The sequence below is a fragment of the Dinoponera quadriceps genome, unplaced genomic scaffold (genome assembly GCF_001313825.1).
Source record: "Dinoponera quadriceps isolate SergipeBrazil2010 unplaced genomic scaffold, ASM131382v1 scaffold37, whole genome shotgun sequence".
Taxonomy (NCBI): domain Eukaryota; kingdom Metazoa; phylum Arthropoda; class Insecta; order Hymenoptera; family Formicidae; genus Dinoponera; species Dinoponera quadriceps.
Genome location: NW_014554446.1, coordinates 2373357 through 2395724, shown reverse-complemented (window position 1 = coordinate 2395724; position 22368 = coordinate 2373357). Strand labels below are relative to the sequence as shown.

Below are 22368 nucleotides of genomic sequence, written 5' to 3'. Positions count from 1 at the left end.
AAGAGGCCCCGCCTCTTCTCCGCCGGAAGAGGCCGCATCTCGCGGTGTAGGGAACCGCGCCAATTAAGTACGGGAAAATAATTAGCTAAATTGCACTCGACGTTCGCGTTACGGTCGAGCGGTAAAAAGAATAATGCGGGCTGGGGGAGAAGAGGGGGGGGGAGGTAGCGACGGAGAGAGATAGAGAGAAAAAAAAAGCGTACGAGACGACGAACGCCCGTAGCGTTTTCAGAAAATTTAAGTGTTGCCCTCTGTTTCAGGAGAGTATCCCGCGGCAATGCAGCACGGCGGTCAGGCCAAGCAACCAAGACTATATTCCCTTCTGCTCTGCCTGTGTCTGCTACTTTACTAATTGTTCCATTCCATCGCGCATTATTTCGAGGAGAAGGAAGTCGGAAGACACTTTAGAGTGAGGAGAGTGGAGAGTCGAGAAGGAGGAAAGTGGGGGCGGGTGAATGAACGAGGGTGAGAGGAAGAGAGAGAGTGAAAGAGAGTGAAAGAGGACGGGAGAAGGAGCGTGCGAGCGAGCGAGAGAGGGGGTACTTCCGCCAGGCGTTACGTGAACATTGCCGAAGTGTCATGAAAGCCACGACGAGGTAGGTACGGCGCGACGATGCACGTCCGACGGCTCTTTTGACTGTGCACCGGAACGATGACTCTTTCGCAGCGACGCGCCGTTTGTCGATGCAACAGAGCGGAGGAACGGTGCAACGCAGGAAGAACGCGGCGAAATACGTGAATAACATGCGAATGACACGCGTGGGAGCGCGCGAGTGCGCGTGTCGCAGTTTACAAAGTTCCGATAGGTAACAAGCGTAGCGAACGGCCGGTTTCATTAACGACGACGAGTGCCGAGGTGCAAAACCCATTCGGCGAATTTCGCGAGAACGCATCCAACGTCTCGACGCTTTCGCGTTTATCAATCGATCATCGTCGATGAAACCGGGCGAAAGGCGACAATTAGAATGCGCGAAGGAGAAAGAACACTGGAGGTGGGAGCGGGTGTCACGGAAATCGCGCGTCTTTGAGCGATCGCAATTACGCGATCTTTGAATTTTCAATAGTTCTCCATCCGGGGACTCTCTCTCTCTCTCTCTCTCTCTCTCTATCTTTTTCTCTCTCTGTCTCTGTTTTTCCGTTTTCATTCTCGCGTTTCGTGAAAACGGGCCTCCCCGAGAAATCCCCTCGAAACGAAGTCCCCCCCCGAGGAAATTATCGACCAGTAACTTTCGCGACTCATTTGCATTTCGCGCCCTTTGATTGTCAATCGCTTAGAACTCGGCGACTCTCACGAAACAATCGGCGCTTTTCTTCCCACTTTAACCGAACTGGAGTACCTCCGCCCGGAGAAAACGCGCGAGTCTTCCGGAACACCTTGCACACACACACACACACACACATACAGAGAAACACGGAGAAAGCTGGGCGGGGGCGGGAGAATTGAAAGGAAGGAATAGTACGAGAGAAGTGAAAAGAGGCCGGCGAACACGAAGAGGAGAATGCGGGGCAGCTGCCTCGCCTTCCTCCCGCGATTAATTCGAACAGACTCGAAGCGTCTGCCGACTCTCAACACACGGACCTTCACTTGGCAAAGTGCACGACGACGCTGTATCGAGGAGAGGAGGAATCGTTGCCACGCAACCGCGGCTTTGACCGAGTCCCGCTTCGAATCCGGTGACCGTCGTCGGCCACCGGTCTTCATCGTCGTCGCAGCGTCGCGACAAACGCTGTGTGCACCGATTCTTTCCTGATGACACCCGCCACGAGCCTTTGGTCGATCCTTAATTCTCGTGTTCCAATATTGACACACTTCCGGCTACCGGCTGGCGAGCGAGCGAGCGTAGGGATCTCGAATTCCCACGGCGGAGTCGGAAGGTATTGTGCCGGTGATTAACGCGTAATCGGAGACCGCTGATCCCGGCTCCCGTTATTTTCCCTTCGCCCACGCACGCGGCGTGTAGCCAACGGCAAAAGTCGCCGGGTGTCTCGATGTCTCTCCCGAACTTGGATTACTTTTTTAATCACCGGGCAGCTCCGCTGGCATGAAGAAAGAAGCGGCGTCACAATATCGGCTGTACGACGCGAAACGGAATTTGCATATATGATTGAATTCAGTGGTGATTACAAGTTTTCCATATTATTGTCAATTATTGTCAAAGAGCGCGAAGGACAAAGCGAAGCTCGCCGGAGTATGACAACATTTGCATTAAATCCAATCGCGGTATCCGAAACGTTTCTGAAATTCAAGGCGGAAGGGAATTTTTTTACATTACAAAGCGTTTACGCGGTGAATGTATAAAGGATTTTTCTTTTTCTTTTTTTTTTTTTTTCATAAGAAATATTCGTATTAATAGGGCCGCCGCACAATCACGCCGCGGCGCTTTCAAGGGGAAACGCGCGGATAAAAATTCAGCCGTTCCGCGGGATTTCGAAACTTTGACCGGCGACTGACGTCTTTGTCATAAAGCAAATTAAATTTCGCGGACGCACTCGTGAAAGACTTGCTCTTCTTTCTTTACTCTCCCTTTCTCTCTCTCTCTGTCTCTCTCTCTCTCTCTCTCTCTCTCTCTCTCGGAATTAACAGAAATACGTTATAAAGCAACGGACGCGCGCACGCCAGCGCGTGCGCCAGCAGAGCGAGCTTCGGGTGAAAATATTTTCTGCGGGATTAAAATGAAATCCTCTTAATTAAGTCAAATATACCAGAGACTCTTGGTTCCGTGCCCGCACGTTCGCGTTGTGTATGCAGTTTCCCGGGCTCGTCGCCCGCGTCAGCAGAAATCGCGGGGAGGAAGGGGGCATATCGCTCGATAAAAAATGAAATTTATTTTCCTACATCGGCCGAGCGTTTCCGTAGAGGGCGGATAATGAAGAAGAAAAGTCGACCCGCGTGTGTCCGCGCAATCCGTGTACAGCACGCGAGCAAGAGTGACGGTGTGAGTACAGCGACTGTGAGAGAGAGAAAGAGAGAGAGAAAGAAAGAGAGAGAGAGAGAGAGCGTGCGCATCGTCCTAATCGATCAAGCCGGTGTGAAAGGCGCGGGACGCATCCGGTTCAATTAGCTCTCGCAATTTGCTCTTTTCAGCAACTGCCCATTCGTCTTTACGGACGGCACGGGGGAGCTTCGAGTATAATATCGAATTTCGCACGGCACTCGGCGCGACCTATAACTCTTGCTCACACTGTTGCTGTCCCATTCGTTTCTTACGCTGCACGTACTTCGCTTTTCATCGAAACACGTGAGAAACGCCACCGGGGGGAGAGTTTTCCTTATATTATTATTTTCTTCCCAGTCTCTCTCTCTCTCTCTCTCCCCCTCTTCGCGCCCCTGTGAATCGCGCCTTTTCTAAGTGTCGACGAAAATGTTTCAATATTTTCCATTCCCTTAAGTTTACACGTTGCACAATATGCGACTCAACAATTACACTCCCCTCCTCCCCCCCCTCTTTCTCACCTTTCCCATTGGTTTCGAGAGAGAGAGAGAAAGAGAACGAGACTAATAAAACGTTCAATTTTCAAAATCGTGCCGAAATCGATCCGAGTTCGCATCCGAAATCACATTGAAACGCAATAAAATCTCAAAGCTGATTTTTATTAGAAAATGATCCCGCGGGAATTTATGCGGCCCTTTGATCCCGCCGATCCCCCGACGGTTGAAAATGAGGGGGAAGCGCGTCATTTGAATATTTTTCGTCTTCCGAGCGTGATCGATCGGGACGCGCGCGCACGCGAATAGCCATTATAGTCGTTTCAGGGACCGGTTTAAAACACATTTAGGAACTCGTAAGCGACTTCTTGCCCGGGCAAGACGCATAATTCAGTGCGGCCGCGTTTCGCCCGCGCCACCGCCTCGTGTCGGCCGACGACGCCCGTAACGATTAATAAAACTTCGAGCTGTCGCGAACGCGGGAGCGAAAGGACGCTCGGAAAATATGAATAATGAATGAAAGAGAGTTAGAGAGAGAGAGAGAGAGAGGTGCGGGGCTCCTACGAGTCTCGAGCAGTATGCGCGCACGTTGGTAACTCGCGAGAGGGTGCGAGAAGCGAGGGCCGAGCAATATCCGGCATCCGCAACGGAAGAACGTGATTAAAAAAGTTTCCAACGACGAGTACTACAATGGCCGGTCCACGCGTAAGAACGCTTCTTGCCGCTGCCGCGGCCGGATAATCAAGTCCCTGTCTTCGGCCCTTATTTCCCGGGCAAAAAGATAGCCACCCTTGGCCTCTGCCGGAGGTGGCCGTTTAGTGGCCCTTCCTCCGGCATTGCCTTCCATCCGCAGCCGGTCACCTCTATTCTTTCCCTTCTCTTTCTTTCTGGGAAATCGGGTGGTTCCGGAGTACGACGGGAAAAAAGCGCGGTCACGCGGCGACGACGACGACGAACTGGTCGGACCGCAACGACACTCGCCGCCTTCATTTATCAAGTTAAACGCGAGGTGCGCCGCATAATGTCGAGGTTCCCCGACCTCTGAGCGGACCCCGGTGGTTGGCTTTATGCCCTTACACGCGCTCTCTCTCTCTCTCTGCGGTGCGCGCGTGCACGTGCGCCCTAATCCGCCCCGACCTTGCAGCGCTCCGCGCAACAAACAGCGGGATTAACGCGCGGTTGAACACATCGGCGTATCGGCGAGTCGATTCGACGTTTCGCACGATGGAAAACCGTGTTTCATCGCGTTCGGGGCGGCACATACGTAGCACATATCCGCCTCTCGAGATGCGAAATTGCCGGTGCGGCCGCGTGCGAGATAAAGCCGCGTATCAGCGGATTTAAGGAGCTGTCAGGACGACACTCGTCGATTCTCGTTCGCTCAAAGGCACGTAATGATTTGTGTGTGTGTGTATATAATACGCGCGTATGATTACGAGGCGTCGTGATAATTCACCGGATCGACCGGAGCTGTTCCTCATTCCCGTTCTGCCCGCTGCGCGGAGCGTGGCGTATTGTTCGATACGTTTTCAGGCGGCGTTTTCAGGCGCTTCCCGCGGAGAGGTTGCGAGGAAAAGGGGAGGAAGAAAAGAAAAGAAAGGCTCGGAAGAGTGAACAGCAGGATCGAAGGGAGGGACGCGATACCCGGGGAGGTTCGAGTGCATGCAACGCGTGCCTATCGTCGTTTCTTGGTATTTCCATCCACTTTTATTCTTTACTATAATAGCATCCGACATGAGAACGCCGTTCGTGACCAGCAAACGAGACTCCCCCCCCCCGCCCTCTCTATGTGCGCGCGCTCGGTCGGACGTGCTCGTTTTTCCTCTCGTTTCGCTTTTCCGGACCGTCCGCGCGGCTCTCGCGTACGTGCAGCTGGCTTTAATTAAAAATGAGCGGCATTTTTTCTCATATTACGTCAACGGACTGCGCCGGGGCAAACGTTATTGTTTCATTTCTGGCCGTTACCTTGCCGGCCGGGGCCGCCCTTACGAATTGTTCGCGGTCGTAACCGGTAACCGGCGGGATTTCGTTGAGCCGGACGCTGCGGATCAGGGAGCGGAATCGAGAAAACCGCGAGAGTACGCGAGTGCACGCGAGTGCACGTCGCCTTAAATACCGTCTTTGGTGCGTGAATTCTACACTGATAAACCTATTTACGCTGAAAAATTCATTCCGTTGACTCAACATTTCCGACAAATTTTCCTCACGCTTTAATTATCCAATAAAAAAAAAATATAAAAGCTATATTACCTACAATAATTGGAAGACATTGAATCGACTAGTCCCTCCCTTGCATTTAAAATCTCGAGGATCAGATTGAGATCAAACGGATCTCCACTCCCCGGGAAGTGGCTCGCGTGTTGCGCCGCGTAAACCGTAATAACAAACGCATCGTCGAGCACGCAAACACACAGAAGCATAATCTACCGACTCGATCTGCCACTCGAGCCGGTTTACATCACCGTTTACGTTAGACGCTCAGGCCCGCAGTAGCGCATCGTCCGGGGGCGACCAACTCCCCGAAGAGCACGTCGCTCATTAAGGAGCAAAACTAAACGTCTCGGTATAATTCCTAGCTCCGATTGCGAGAGCGAAGCGGAGAGGTCGTTACCGGCGCGAATTAGTGTCCCGTTACAAAGCCGAGTCACACCGGCGTCGCACCGTCGGCGAAGCGTTTTCGTAAGCGGACAACATTCGGACGATACACCGGAAGAAAACGAGCAGTAACGGCAGGTCGGATGGGCGGGCGAGTAAACGGAGGCACGATCTTTGTCCGGAGAAAGAGAAGGGAAAGATAAGGGAGCCTCGTCTCCTCCCTCATATCGCGAGTTTACTTCCGGATCCCTTCAGGAAGTTCCCCTATCGCGACGAAAGTAATTCAACGGAAGCACCCTCGCGGGAGGAGGAAGGTCGAAGAGCTCGCGTACGCCTTTCGGGTTGGCCAATGTGTGTAACAGGGAAAAGTAGGGTGAGATGACGATCTTAAGGTTTTCGTCGATTTCTCCTCATTTTTGCAGCAACGTGAAAATAATGATCAAGCTTTCCCCGAGTTTCGCTGAAGCTTCGCTTGTCGTCTACATGATGTGAAGAAATTTATCAAATAATTCGAATGTAATTCAAGCTTGATTTAAGTTTCATGAGAACGTATCAATTTCGCTATCTTGGCGCACGTTGTTATACGCGTCTTTAGATACGTTGTACAAGAATTTTATAAAGGAAATGAAGACATTTGAATATGATCGTGTGATTCTTTATGACGAAATATCGCCGAATCACGTGTAAGAGTGTATCCAAAATCCAATATTTTCTTATTATACTATCCACTGTCATTAGAATCGAAGTCAAAGTCAGCGCAACAGATTATTTACTATCACTAAAAGCTTCTAACGTGAGTTGACCGATTCGTTACTTATTGTTAGCTTCGAAAAATCAGCAAATCTTGCTCGCTCCGCCGTCTCACTCCTCCCTTTCCTCACGCACACGCACGTAGTCGCGCTTGCTTTTCTGCGATCTGGAACGAAGTCTGGCACATTTGCGGCCGTCGACCCCGTCGACGGTGTCCGCGAGGTATCCCCCCAGGAACATCCACGTCGCGACGTCACGTTGCCTTTAAATCCGCTCGGACGCGCGCGATACGCGGCTACAGATTAAACGTTGCGCCTCTGTTCATGCCGGCCGTCGCGTCCCTTCCGCGACGATGGAACTCCGCTTACAAGTTTATAGTTATTTGTAAGAGTACCTTCGCACGGTTTTTACAACAGCGTACCTCGCGAAACAGGGCCGGCCGCCAAAGCGGATCCGCGAGTCACCGAGACACTCAGACGAGCGCGAATCAGACTGGCAGTTTCGACGCGATTCGGCCGCTTCCCCCGGATTTCCGCCGCGCTCTCGTGCGCGCGAGTCGGCGGGTGCGCTTTTAATTCACAGCCTAAGAGTAGTCGAATCAAAGAGCGGATTGAATCCGTAGGCAACGCGCCGGCATTAGTATTCAGCGGCAAGCGTCGCGCGCGCGCGTCGACCGCGCAGCGGATTCCGCTTCGGAGCCTGCATAATACCGAGAGCGTGGGGCGTCGAACTCGTACATGTCGGGACTACACGAGGGAAAGGGAGGATGAGTAGGGGTGCGGAAAGAGAAAGAACGGGAACGCGGAGAGATAGAGAGAGAGAGGGAAAAAACGAATAATCGCGTAACAGTTAACATGGAGAGGCGCGATACGCTCAGAGCGGGCGGTTGCCGTTTTTCATTCGGATAGCGGGATACGCAAATAAAAGAAGCGGTGCGTGCCGCGGTTTCGTTATTCCACCCCGGTATCAGCGCGGTGCCCGCTCGGATGGATAAGCCTTCACCAACCCTTCTCTCTCTCTCTCTTTCTCTTTCCCGACCATACTCGCGAAGGAGATTCGCCGTTACGATTCGCGAGGTCAATATTCACGAGAGGTTTGAGCGAGAGAGAAAGAAGAAGGCGTAATTACGCGTCGCCCGAAATCGACTGGTCGTGCACGAACGGGGTGAGCGGAAAAGAGAGAGCGGCCGGACGACGCCGCGAAACGACACGTCGCCGGTGTGGACGATCGTCGCAAAGCGGGATCCACCGTACGCGTGTGTGTGTATTAACTGCGCGTTATTTATTTATTCCAGCCCCTCCCCGGCCGATCATTATTTTCATTTGCGTTTCCCCCGCGCAACGACACCGGCGATGCTCGCAGATTGGAACGTCGACCTCGATCCGTCGATATATATATATATATATATGACCTAACGAGGCCGAACCGAATGTATCCTCTTTATGTCCCGACGGGGTATCGCTTGACGAATATCAAAATATGCCGTCGGTGATGTCCATCAGCGCACTCTTGTTTTCGGTCATCATCGCACAATAGAATCGATTGACTGACCTGCTTTCGGCTGGCTGTGTTTTGTGAATTTTCCGCGCGTCCAATAACTACACCAGGGTCGGGCGAGTGTATTTTCGACTCGGAAATCTGTCCGGCCGAATAACAGAGGGAACAAACGCGAAAACGGAAGAATAGAGGAAAAAAAAAGATCGGGACACGAGAGGAAGGGAAGGAGTGTGCGCGCGCGAGTGGCGAGCACTTTCGTTCGATGGTTTCGCGCGATTCGGTATGCGGCGCAATGCGCCCGTGGGAAAGGGGATCCCTACGTGACGATTTAGAAAGTCAAGTCGGCGTCGCAGCACACGCATGCACCGAGTCGAGCATGTTCGTACATCGACGGCGACGACTCGTTAGCGGTTCCAATTCCGTTCGGGAGCTTGCGGAAAAATTAACGGCGCGGGTACGGCGGCTCCCCATTTTCTCACCCTCTTCGCGTCCACCCGGTCTAATCGTATACGTCGTTATCGCGTCGAAAATGAGTGAGAGAGAGAGAGAGAGAGAGGGAGAGAACGCTTCGTTATGATCGCGTCGTTAATAAATCGCTCTTTAATCACTGGACATAATGACGCGTCGGCGCAGCGAGGATCTCTCTCTCTCTCGCACGTCCGAAACACTAAATCGCGAAGTGCATTAACGAGCCGCAGAATCCTGTGTCCCGCGAAGATCGTGTATCCCTGCGAAATATCTGACGCGATTTCGATATTCCGCGTATAAATCAAAAGGAGGGAAGCTCGACGAATTTTCGTGTCCGCGCGCGGACATCGCAAACTTAGCGAGCGCCGATTCTAACCGGATGGTTCATAATAACGGAATTAATGGCGAATAATCGAGCGGTTATCGTTTAATGATATTCAGTTTCGTACAATATTCGCATAATGATGATACACGGGGCGTGGAGATCGAGCGAGCGCCCCCCCCCCCCCTCCGACCAGCCTAATTTTGATGATTAAATCGACATGGCAAAGCGCCGGGCATCGATACGCGCAATCTGCATTTTAACGCGAGCCGACGTTACATCGCGCGGGATCGACGCGCGTTTTCGACGAAATCAACGAACGAACGAACGCGGAATCACCCCGTCGTTCCATAACGCGCGAAAAGCTGACCTCCTCATCCTCGAGCACTAATCACTCTCCGGCTAACGTCAACGGGACTCTCGACTGACACAAGCGGGATTACTTCTCTCGTATGTAAATATTGTATACTTGCGCAAGACCGTTTAGTTGTTTAGTTGGTCTCGACAATACGACGATCACGACGTCGCGTCTGCCCTTATAAACTACGATTCATTTTGTACAATAAAGCCTATAAATGTACGTGCGTACGCGCGCGCGCGCGCGCGCGCGCGTGTGTGTGTGTGTGTGTGTGTAAGACCTCGAGAGAGAGAGAAAGACCAAACACCTGCGACGTAGACGGCGAATGGTGGAAGTAGTGGTGCGAAAGAAGCTTAGTGTGCGACATTGGACGTCGTTGTGAGAGAAAACTATGGACTACAATCGTGAAGCACGACGAAGACGCGGGGCCCCGTCGCAGCCACGCGTCGTCATGAGCGCTCGCGCGCGAAAACGCCGCCGAGTGAACGCTACCGACACACCCATGCCCCATGTGTCACCGAATAATACAACTTATTGTCATAGTAACGTTACCGCCTAGTTCAGTATGTATGTGTGTGCGTGCGTGTATGCGTGCGGAACATTGCTCTAAAGCCGGCGGGGACCGGCCACCGTACCATACCGTAGTTCGTATACCGCGCGCGAGTTCGCACGCGTGACTCTCGCGAGACGCGCGCGCGACACGCGTGTTCTCGTGTCCTCCGTGAATCGAAACCAGCGCCGGGGAAACTCCTCCGGCGACACCGCGTCGACGCGAGTACGAAGAAAAATTACACACACACACACACACACATTTCCTCTCGAAAACTGTACTATAATTATCGTTTACACCTTTCGTACGTACTTTACACTTTGACACGATCCACGCCGGATACGATGCCCGAGGCGATCTCGGCGAAGGTGAGAGCGAATCATTTCTCGCGAGACTGTCGAAGAAAGAGAGAGAGAGAGAGAGAGAGAGAAAGAGAGGGAGATCGAATCGAACAGGCGGCCGGGGGCGAGAGGGAGGCTCTCTGGATTCGCCAGTGGATGATGAGGCTGTGCCTGCGCTAATTATGTTCGTAAATCTCGCACGAAACTGCCGCACGACGTGACCGAAGATGGCTGTTCGCCAGCCGGAGATCGGATAGTTTTAACGTAATCTTAAAATATTCCATGTTTCCGTGTGCGCGAATGCGGCCGACTTGCTACGTACGTGTGTTCGTCTGTATGTGTGTGTAAGCAGAACCGAGCGCGTGATCACTTTTCCGATATTCGATTTGCCGCACGCCCGCGAACACTCATTAACCTTTTGCAAGCCGAGCGCGAGCGAGCGAATGAGCGAGTGGGTGAGCGAACGAGCGAGCGTGCGAATGAGTTGTTTTTTAATGATTTCCAACAATGTTGTCGCGTGATAATTACAACGCTCGCTCCGTCCCCCCTTTTTTTCCCCACCATCTATCTACCTGTCCATCCATCCATTCATCCCTCTCCTTTCTCTCGACCCCCGCGTCCATTCGCGGCGATCACACGCGAACGAAGCGGCACGTCGCGGTACATCGAACCGCAGACGTCCAAAAATCCCCCGTGTGATATCGTGCGAACACACTCCCGCGATACTCGAGGATTCGCCTCGCGAGCGACCACTTCCGGCACGATCGATAACGCCTCGACGAGTCGAGTTTAAGAAGTTTCTGTTTTAGCGTTTACGTCTGCGTGATTACGGAGCGTCCGCGAGCGAGGAGAGCGCCAGTCGGATATACCAGCTGAGTGTCGAGTGCGTGTATTCCGAGCCGATGAAATATATCCTGAGTATTTCGGAAGTAGACTGGAGATAACACCATCGGATGGCCCCCCGAGACATCGGATTCAGCCGGCATGGAACGGACGGAACGATCGAGTTTGATGTGTTCTTCATCTCGGGATTCTCGGAATATCACGCATCGACACTCGGCTGACACGCGACCGTGGGACTCCTCACCACTCGAATATAAACGAAAAACTCCATGTGGGTCGTCTTATAGATAGAAACGAACCAATCTGTTGCGTATCGGACGGATTATCAATAAGAGGGCGGAAGAAAGAACTGTCGGCTGGTTCCTTCCTGAATGACGGCGACGCCACATGTTCGGCGCATTCCGATATCCTTATCATCGTTGAAAGCTATCAACAATCACACGCGACTAGAGGTATATTCACGAGGAAACTCCACACGTGTAAATATGTCAATATATAACGAGGAACGAGAAAGATCTTCCGGCGAGGATGCAGCGTGCAAGCGCGATCGATCCGGTCCGATCGAGGAAAGGGACTTTGTCTGGTCTCGCCGAGCTCTCTCGCAGGAAGGACGGGATCGAAATCATAACTGTGAATATGTAAGTAAGTGGGAGAGGGGGAAGTAAACGGCGAAGGTGCGCTTTGTCTCGCACCGGGGGAGACCGATCGGAAGGCTCGTAGTGTGAGAGATGACGAGAGGAAACTTCGAGGCTCTCTCGCTCTTTCTCAAATCGGCTCTCGGTGAAAAAGGAAAAAGAGGAGGGACGAGAACTAAGATGCATTACACGTTGCAAGGGGGAAAAGAAAAGGGAGAAAGACCGAAAACTCCCGCCGTGCGAATCGTAGGAGAACCCGTGGAAAAGATGGACGAGAGGGGGAGGGGGGGATCGAACGAGGTTGAATCAGAGCGAATTCACTCATGGACATGAGGCGTACGAATGGTACCGTTTGTGGAAGTTTCGGAAAACTTGGCAGATTCCGCTCTCGCGATCTCAACTGCTGAGATTCCCGTCAAGGTCGCTCCATCCCTTCGGCGAACCCGGTGCGAGAGGGTAATATCGAGGCAGGAACGATATGAGCGTCGTCGCGCGATCAGTAGCGCGAAAAAATCAGCAGCTCGGTTCGGTTTGCGATCTGATCTGACGCAGCGGCATAAAGGGGCGGGGAAGGGGGGAGAGTTCCGTCTCGACGGATACTTACTCCGATTACGTGGATTTCAATCGTAGATCAGACCGGAACACCGTTCTCTCGCGTCCGCTAATTGTGGAGAACCGGGGTCGATCGAATCGGATGTATGTGAAAGTAGTAATTGACTGTCCGACAACGAAACAGACCCGGTGATGCGAGCGACGCGTGCAGTCCCGATGAAAAATCTGAGATCGTTCGTCAGTGAGGGCAAAATGCTTCCGGAAATCGAAATATCTTCTGTCCCGCGTGAAGTCCATTACACGCGCGTCGAATCGACTTATCCTGCGTATTATTCGTTTATAGGTTGTCAACCGTAGATTAATTCGACGACGATTAATTATACGACGTATATGTGTCTTTTAATTTCGTGTAAATGTAATCTCAGAGTTTAATTAACAGCGTCTACGAACAGAACGGTAGACGACGGCGATCCGACCGTGAAAAACTCGACTTTCGCGCAGCGTGTACCGGCTTTCGTACCGAGCGTACAATCGGAGTAAAGTTAATTCGAGAAACCGAGAAAGCGGGAAAAGTCAGCAACCGCGGATATTCGCAACCAGCGGACCAGCACATTTCTGTTCACGAGACGTCATCGGAGAACGGCGAGGAACGCGGGGCGCGTTCCAACGAATTTCACTCTCTCGGCGAACGCGAGTTCGCGACCTCAACATCCGTGTTATCCCCGACGGAGGAAAAAGGAAAAGCAGAAAAAACGGCCGACAAATCGGATCAAACGTTGCATATCGGCGGACTGCCAGTTCCGTATTGGACACGAGGCGCGTTATTAATAAGTGGCCGTGTAAATATTATCGAGTTACTTCAATCATCCTTCACTCGTGCGACTAAGTAGCTAATTAAGTGTATGGTGACAGAGTGATAAGATGTCGCGACAATGATGTTAAAAACGGTGCCGTTCAACACACCCACGCATGCATACGTACCGTGTGCACACAGACACGGAAAGAGAGAGAGAGAGAGAGACAGACGACATACACAAACACACACACACACGAAATACATTGACGTGCGCGAGCGTGAATATCCAACCAACGCGCGCTGGACGAGAGAACTATAAAAGATCACCCTCGCAAACCAATCGACCTTGAGTTTCCTCGAATACGTCGCGTTGTACGCGACGGTGCAATGAGTTTCATTCGTTTTACATTCCTAACTCGTTGTGTTGCGTTCACACACCGTACCATTTATAGATAGGCTAATATACCTAATAAGTGTTTCGTCTAGCCTACGATGTATATTGTATCTATAATCAGAAATAAATTATCGACAGTAAATTACTCTGGTGTTGTGGCCGACTGTGTCGTGAGCAATCCTTCTCTTACGCCACGCGCGTGACCACGCGAGAGCGATTCGCAAGGTAAGTACATCGAGCACTCCGGAAATATCCTGAGAAGTAAAGCCAGCGAGGGACACTCTAAAATAGAGTGATCGTGACGCGTTGGGAATATTAGAACGGCCGAAATCTAACGGCTCTACTTGGAGAAACATATTCCCGATTTACGTCCGAGAGAAAGTCGACGTCGGCTTCCTCTCAAACGTAAATTGGGAAACTTGGGAAAACCGGGAAACTAGATATTTTCTCTCACGACTTATATAGCGCTGCTATTAATTAAGATATGAAGTCTGGTTGACTGACGGTTGCTCGACGAAGACTTTGGCCGTTCCTCGTCGCGAGATGAAAGAAGGAGAATTTCACGCCCCGCTTTCGCGGAAAGACACACACGACGTGATAGATTTATCCCTCACTCTCTCCGACGCGTGACATTGATTGTTCCATTTTCAAAGTACCGACACATTGAAACGTCGAGAGTTTAGAGGGGACGACCCGCCCTAATAAACAGTTGGGCGTTAGCTGGTCGTTAGCGGGACGTTAATGATCATACAATATGAGTCGCCGAAATCTCTCTCCGCTTCGTTCATTACGCGAAAGAATAGCGGACGAGCGAACGGACCGCGAACGATCGCTCGATGATTATGGCCTAATTAAAATTGACGATACGACGCGCAATCCCGACCGCCAACATCGCCAGTCGCACTCGAGACTCGCCAAAGGGAACGACGCTGATGAAGGATAAACGTTAGGCACGCAAGACACGAATTTGCATGAACGATGCATTATCTACACGTGTAATGTGACATCCCCATCTCGCCGATTACCGAAGGGAAAGCCTGCTCGCGCAATTAGACCACCTGCGGTTTAGCCTCAGCTGATCTCGGCGATTACCTATTCCGCTTTCTCTCTCTCTCTCTCTATCGGCCCTACTAAACCTTTCAATTTGTCCCGGGCGGGTGATTTGTTGTAGCTGCGCGTGTTGCACAGCATGTGCAAGAAAGTTCGTTGCGCAACGACGAAAACTTGGCCGCTCGCGGTAACGCAGAAGATTCCGGTCGTCGCTTACATATTCACGATCTCGGGAGGTACTTTCGGGAGGAATCTCGCGCGTAAAATATATCTCCGCGCCTGTCCTCGTTATTTCGCGCGAATATCTCCGAGCTCTCTTTGAGTAGTTGTCGAGTCGTTCGTAAAAAAGGAGAAAAAGAAAAATTGTTAATCCACCGACGTGCGCGTTCGGAGACAGTGGCGTGTTAAAAAAAACAAAACCCCGAGATTTCTCGGCAGCCACGTGAAAATATTTCACTTCGCGTGAAAGAGCCCAGAAAAATATTCTGTATTAAAATTCCGTGTCCCGGATTCAGCTGAAGAAACAGGCCATTAAGATAAATAATCGTGCTTCGCCGGGTGTCGCGACACCGAAATACGTCTCTTCGAGACAGCCGCGATTCCACATTCAGACGGCATCTCGCTATGAAAAGTAGCAATGAAGATGCATTGCGACAAACTCGCAGGAATGTGGCGCGAATGCGGCACATACAAATGTCTCGACCAACGCCCTCGACGGCTTGAAAACCCAGGACGATTACTCTGCGAGTTCGCTCGTATCGCGATTCTCACAAAATCCGCAACGTCGAGCGAAAAGATGGAAATTGTCATTCGCGAGGGGGCGAAATATTTGGCGCGATACGATTCCCTTGCCGTCTAAACAGCGATGAGAAACAAAACGAGAGGAAAGCGAGGGTATCGAAGGTTCATTATATATATATATATATTTTTTTTTTTTCACCCACCGGTGATGAAAAATCTTCGGTTTGATTCGAACGCGATTTTTCGCCGTCGCGAAAATGCAGGGTAACACCGATCGTGTTATCGTTTTAAGCGAGCGAAATAAACGCAAAGAGCGTCTCGCGAAATTGTTTCACGGCTGCTGATGGGTAACAAAAATCTTACATTCCACAGTTACATGAATTTTACGTAGGCTTTAATTAAACAGAATTTTAACTTACGGCTTAGCCGATGGGATGCTTAATATTGAATATCGAGATCTCTCGGAGGAAAGCAAGATCCTGCGCAATTAAATTTTCTTTAAGAGAAAATCGGCCCGGAGTTAATCAAAGAATCCCACTTGGAATAATTATGACGCATAATCGTGGATTACAGCTCTATCTACCGGCTCCCGTCCCCGGGAAGCTATGCAATCTGTTTCAGCGAGGAACTTGTAATGAAAACAAGCAAGCAAACAACCGGATTTGCCAGACAAGTAAGCACAGAGATCGTCTTGTACATGACAAGCCGAGGAGTGCCAATTAAATACGCGTGAAATACACGGGAAATGTTCTGAACAAACTGTTCAGAATATCGGCCAGAAGGCGCGAATCAATTGGCCCGAATCCATGCCGGCGACGGATCGCGATTAGAGTTTTAATCTCGCCCCGCAAATATCTCCCGTCCGGACGTGCGGAGCTATCAAGAATTTTTTTCACCCCGCCGCTCTTTTTAGACGCTTTTGTTACACGCCAGCCGCACGCGCACTTAAATTCGCTCCTTTCCTTTTATTTTTATCGACTCCGGCGCTCTATCGGTGAGGAGAAAAAAAAAAGATATTAAAAAACGAGCGATTTATAAATATAGCAGCAGGAAGAAAACGACGACGAAGCGGCGGTTGCTATCCCTTGACCTGTCATCGCCCTTACTTGCGAGAGGAAAGGTACGCCCGCCCGGCGTAGTCGTACGGCATCGCCGCCGCCGCATATATCAAGTCGAAAGCGATACTCATTGTATATCGGACGATACGTATTTGCTACGTACGTATCGAGCGCAAAAAGGTCCAAAGGTAGGCGGAGGGCACGGTCGTTTATTCAGGTATCGGTAGGCGGACGGATAAGGGGTGAGCCTGGCGCAGCGCGCGCTTTCTGTGGTATTGATTACAGCCTCCTATCCAGGTGCACAGGCAGGGTCAAATCTGCCCCTCTCTCTCTCTCTCCACCACCTCCACCTCACCCTTCTGCCGCCACCTCTTCGTCCCTTTTCCTGGTCTCCCTTCCTCTCTTCGTGCCCGTCTCTCTCTCTCTCTCTCTCTCCCTCTTTCTCTTACTACATCCATCCCCTTTTGCTCTCTTTCTCTCTCTCTCTCTCTCGCGCGCGCGACCCGACTTCTCTCTCCTTCGCTACCAACCTCTATCTCATTTCCACTATCCCTCCCGCCCCGGCCACCCCTCGCTCTTTTCCTCCATCACGACCCTCTTCGCTTCGGTCCCCTCGCTCTGGCACGCTGCCCCACCTGCGCGCGTATCGAGTGCAAAGGGAAAGAGAAAAATATGTACATCGACACGCGCTGCTCTATGGTTGCCCGCGCCGGGGTGGATTTAGACGCGTTCGCTCGTACGTAATTGCAGATAGGTCCCAGGGCGTGTTTACCGCGCGCGCGCGAGAACTCATCATCGGAGCGGGGAAACGTGTCCAAGTGTCAGCGGAATATCCCTTCGTCTCTCGCGAATTTTCGCGCGTATTCATTTCGCGGAGGAATAAAGAGGTCGCGTCTCTTCCCGACGTAACGCCCGAGTGACTCGCGATATAATCCGAACTCCGGGGAAACGACGAAGTTCCTCGCGGGTAGGAGGTCACAGGTACTCCCCGAGCATCGCAATTAGACCTTAGACTTGGAGTGAATTATTCTAAACTGCACCTCCTCCCCTCCGTCTCCTCGTCACGACCGATATCCTTTCCGCGCGAGGAAAGGTGAGCGGAACAACAGCGCGCGAGCAGCCATAATTCCCGGCGACCCGGGCATTTATCTCCAGCCGGAGCACATACGTTCGCGTTCATTTGTACGTACATACGTCGCATCGTGTATCCCCCTTCGACGATATAGGGTCGGTCTTCGAGCAGTGCCGCCTCTCGGATCGGCCGATTCATCCTCATTACGTCATCGGGATCCGCTGAATCTTAGTGGCATCGATCGTCACCAGCCAGTGCCAGCCGAGCCAACCAGCCTCGACAGACAGGGGGGGAGAGAGAGAGAGAGAGAGAGATGGCGGAGTGAGATAGAGTGCATCGAGCCATCTCACCAGCAACAACAATCTCTCGCCTCGAGAGCTGTTCGAAGAAAGGCCCGGAGTTTTCCCCGGGAATTCCCGCGACTCGCTCGCCTCCCGCCCCGTAATTAGATCACGCCGGCTTTTTCTCAACGAGGAGCAAAAGGACCAGTCGTCCTCGCGGACCGTTGCGATCCAACGAGCCAGACTGTAGTCGGCCAGGACGGTCCCGACGGCGATACGGTCGCTGTACCGACGATTTTTCACTCGTTAGAAGCGGCCGTCGTTCCGGACGCGTTGTCAGCGGCCGCCGCCGCCCGGTAATGCGTTTATGTTAATGCGGAAGTCCGTTCTCTCGCGGCGACGGCAGCCGCCGCGCGGCGCAGGACAAATGGAAATCGAAGGGCGGGCCGCCGGTATAACGCGGCTATATTTACCGGACAAATGCAGTGCGCATTTCGGTGAATTATCGACGCGAACGCGGATCAATAATTCGGTTAATCCTTGGGGCAGTAAACTGAGGTCCACCGTCGGCGGTCTCGATCGGACTCACGCGAATAACGCAAGTTGTAAAAACACCGTCGACAACTGACAAGCGTCGGGACATGGTTTATACTGCGTCGAGGACTAGAGGTTTACACATGTGTCTCTTTTCTTCTTCGTGCGTGAACGTCCGCTTGAAATCAATCACTGATTATCGGTAGAATACTATTTCACTGATTCAATTAGTGACACTTTCATCGATTCGACTTAAGAGAGTATACCGGGATTCAATGTACAACCTTCCCTGCACCGAAGAAGAAGCACGATATCCCTACGGTAGGAGCAAATCTGAAAAGGCGGCGCGACGAAGCGGATCGTAACGATTTTTCGACGCGGAATCGCGCCGAACCGTCTCGTTCCTGGCGCAACGGGGACGCATGTCGGCTTAATTAATGCACGGACCACCGTAGTCGAGCGGGTGTAAACAGATGTACTCGATCGCTCGCGAGCAAGCGGACGCAACCTAGACTCGAAAAATACGATCGCGCGCGTTCGAGCGGCAGCGAGCCGTTTGCGGGTCGATATTGCCAGCAGGCGGCCCGTTATTAAGAACTGACATTACCGGTCGCAATTTACTGTGGCCAACCTCGAATGACTCCCAAACCGGCGCTTGTATAATGCGGGCCTGCGTAACGAATTTATTTCCGCAGGTCCGCGACGTGACGAATTATATTTGGCGAATAGAAATTGTTACGGTTCTCCGGAGGGCCGCGCAAATATATGGGTTCGCGTGTTCCCGGCTCCCCCCCCCTCCCTCCGCCGCACATTTAGCGTTAAATGGGGCTGTTTGATTCTCATTTCGTAGTTTCAACGAGATCCTCACGCCAGACAAGTGAAATGCGAATGCAGCAGCCGGTCGCATTTGCTGCTAAATAAACAGCGGCGAGGTAAAAGTAAGTGCGCATAGAGAATACGTAATGACGAAATAGAAGACGAGAGAATAAATGTAACGCAATGGCGACTGGAACGAATTGTCAGATATCGATTCGCGGGATGGAGCAGCGATCCTCGCTATTAATCTCCGATACTACCTCCGTTGAAATGACAACGGCCCTTCGACCCGGGGCACCCGTTCCGATAGTCTTATTTAATTGGCTCGTTATCGCCCGAATCGAAATTGTCAATAGCAACCGCAAGACGATTACATTAGAGGGAAACAGCTCGCTCGAGCGAACCGTTGCCCTCGTTGACGATGGAAGACTGAGGGTAATACGGTAACGACGAATACAAACTCGTTTCCCCGATTTCTCGATCAATTTGGTCAAGTGCGTGCATATTTAAGGCCGTCGAAGTGGGAGTCAAAATCGCGCAGTCGCGAATTACCTCGCTTGTCGGAAATAGCTGTTTGGAAATTAAGGATAGCGAAAAATTGGTGACCCGTTTTCTGTGTCAAAAGAATGCGAACCAATGAAATACACGACCCGGTATTTCGCTGGTATAATCGGTGTCGAAGTGAAATACGAAGTGAGAAATGTCCGAGTTACGATAATTAATATAAATGACAAGTGAGACGAGAGCGCTTTTAAACGATTAAATAAAAGTACAGTTTTGAAAGTTATTTGAATTTAAACAAGCGATGGCAATAACCGAAACGTCGGCTATTTAGAACGATAAGATGATTAATTCATCGGTCGAGAAACGGAAAACAGGACAAGGAGTGGAAAGAGAAGCGTGAAGAGGAGAAAGCGGTATCGCTTCATCAATCGCCTTGCATCTCACGAATTGTAATCTGCGACAAAGCGGACGTGTATGTGACTGGGACAAATTAAACCGCCGGCAAATAAAACGGTGCATCCCCTTTTTTGCGCGATCGGAACAGTCGATACAAGTAGTCGCTGTACGTTGGCCGAACTATTTTTATCGAAGTTCGCGCAGCGAGCGCTTCGAATGGGCTTTTAATCGGCCCCGGCCGGGAGTGGTGTGTTGCAGGGAACGTATAATTAATTTTCAGAAGTTCCATCACGAACTTTCGACGCACGTTTCTAATTAAACCGCCGTACGAAAGTATTCGAATTAGTTATCTAAAAGTCCATCTCTCTCTCTCTCTCTTTCTTTCTTTCTCGCTCGCTCGCTCCTTCCCTTTCCCTACTTCTTTTACTTTTCCCCCTTCTTCCTTCTTCTTCTTCTTCACGGCAAAAGCGCGAAAGCATCCGGAAACGGCCGCTATCGTTCGCGCGCGAGAACGTTACGTGACATTGCGTGCAACGAGATAACACTGTGTCCGCGCCGCCCTCGTCGTCGACGGTGCGCCGGTAATAGGATAACGATGAACGATATCGTCAGCCTTAATGCACTGTTCAGAAGTGCGGCCGTGACGCGCGACGCGGTGCGATATATTCGGAAAGTCGCGCGACGTAATCGAAATCACGATTTTACGGGGGAGTGTGGCCGAAAGTGGGTTGGCGTGTACAAATTCCGCGCGCTCGCGGAAACGTGACATGCGAAAAGTTTCTCGACTAGAGAAAAACACGTTTCCGAGTGAATCCTCTTTAAATCCAATTATCAACATTTTATTCATCGTGCCGCATATAGGAGAAAGGATTAGCAGCGCGTTTTAATGAGATGCGATGGAATAATTACGTGATAAAAAAGCTCCATTTTCTCCGCTTTAAATAATGTATCCGGCTCGAGACTCGTTCTTTTTTAATTGCTGTCACTCCGAACCGGATCGTCGATATTCACGCCTGTCCCTGATTATTACACAGCAAAAATCTTGTATCTAAAGGTGAACATTTTCTCGTGTCATCAACTTTTGACTATTACTTCAATGTAAAATTAATACACAGCTGATATGTTACCATTTTCGTGAAATTTTCATGCGTTATATATACGTCAACTTAGTAATGCGATATTTTTGTGTGTCGTTTAAAAGTGAAATATTATTTTTCAAGTTCTTTTAATGCAATTAAATTAAATTTACAGTCGGGTTATGTCAATTTTATCCGCAATAATAGTCATCATCTTAAAACTTATAAGACAATACGAAATATACGTATAGTTAAAGTATAGCAGTGGTGTTGTAAGTAAGATAAATGACTCAAGATTCAAAGCTTCCGAGTTCGATTAATGGTAAACACATTTCTCAAATACGATATTAATTGAATCTCAACTAAATGGCGCATAATTAAGAAGATTTGAGGTCACAGTCATTGACGACATCTTAAGAACGCGATTAAGAAAAAATTGATAAATATTTTCAGCATTTGTTACATTTAACATTATAAATATGTCAATTTAAATAATATCAAATGTTATCATCATGAATAAAATTCAAGTCGAAATAACTGATATCAGTGGAAAAGGAAATGTGTTAGCATCGATTAATTAAAAATTTTTTTCAATCTTTGAACAAGTAACACACGACAAACGAGTTATTTCGACACAAAATTTAAAGAGCGGAACTTCCCGGGGGCGTGTGAAAAATAATAAAATTAACATTTCCTTTTTTGCCGTACGACAAAGTGGACAAAGTGTGATAGCGTCGTCGCTCTGTGCATATCGGGTCGCTTTTTCCCAGCGTATTTCGATCTTAAATAAATACAATCGCCATTGTGTTTCGCATTGTAACTCAGACGCACACGTGAGAATAATACGCGAGACGGCGGCGCGAAAATGATTAATTGAGATTAAAATCCACAGTGTGGATATTCACGCGTGTCTCTAATTACCGCACAATAGAGCGACCGTAATAGCGTCGTCACCTCGTGTCCGCCGGGAAGGCTGTTTTTCCGACCTATTTTAATCTCGAGTAAATATCACCGCCATTGTTCCATACGTTCGGACGCGCACGTGAGAATGATTAATCGCGATCGGGTGAAACCGCCGGCGATCTAATGAAATTAACGCGTTAACGCAAAAACGTACGTACGCTGATAACGTACGTACGGCGCCCGGGTGAAATTCGACGGCACACTTTCGCGAGAATCAATAAGGCGCCGCGTTCGAATAACGACCCGGTTGTTTCAAAAGGCCCAGGGAGATTTATACATGCGTACGGGAAGGGCGGAGGAGAGGGAAGAGGGTGTTACGGCCTACCGCCACGCGGTGTACGTCTCGAGC

The 22368-nt window shown here is 50.5% G+C and overlaps 2 protein-coding genes across 7 annotated transcripts in view; both read left to right on the top strand.

Moving 5' to 3' along the window:
- Positions 1-13673, top strand: part of LOC106749201 (protein turtle homolog B-like) — a 390009-nt gene extending 376336 nt beyond the window's left edge. For 5 of the 6 annotated variants that reach the window (XM_014628417.1, XM_014628411.1, XM_014628404.1 and 2 more), the window contains one exon: positions 261-13673. In XM_014628417.1, the coding sequence (XP_014483903.1) occupies positions 261-352 (92 nt within the window). In that variant the 3' untranslated portion in view covers positions 353-13673. The remainder of the gene's footprint in view (positions 1-260) is intronic. The other variant, XM_014628434.1, reaches the window with a different exon arrangement.
- The window catches only part of LOC106749116 (anaphase-promoting complex subunit 4), a 47597-nt gene continuing 25619 nt past the window's right edge, over positions 391-22368 (top strand). The window contains exon 1 of the mRNA XM_014628236.1: positions 391-596. The gene's annotated coding sequence lies outside the window, so the exon portion shown is untranslated. The remainder of the gene's footprint in view (positions 597-22368) is intronic.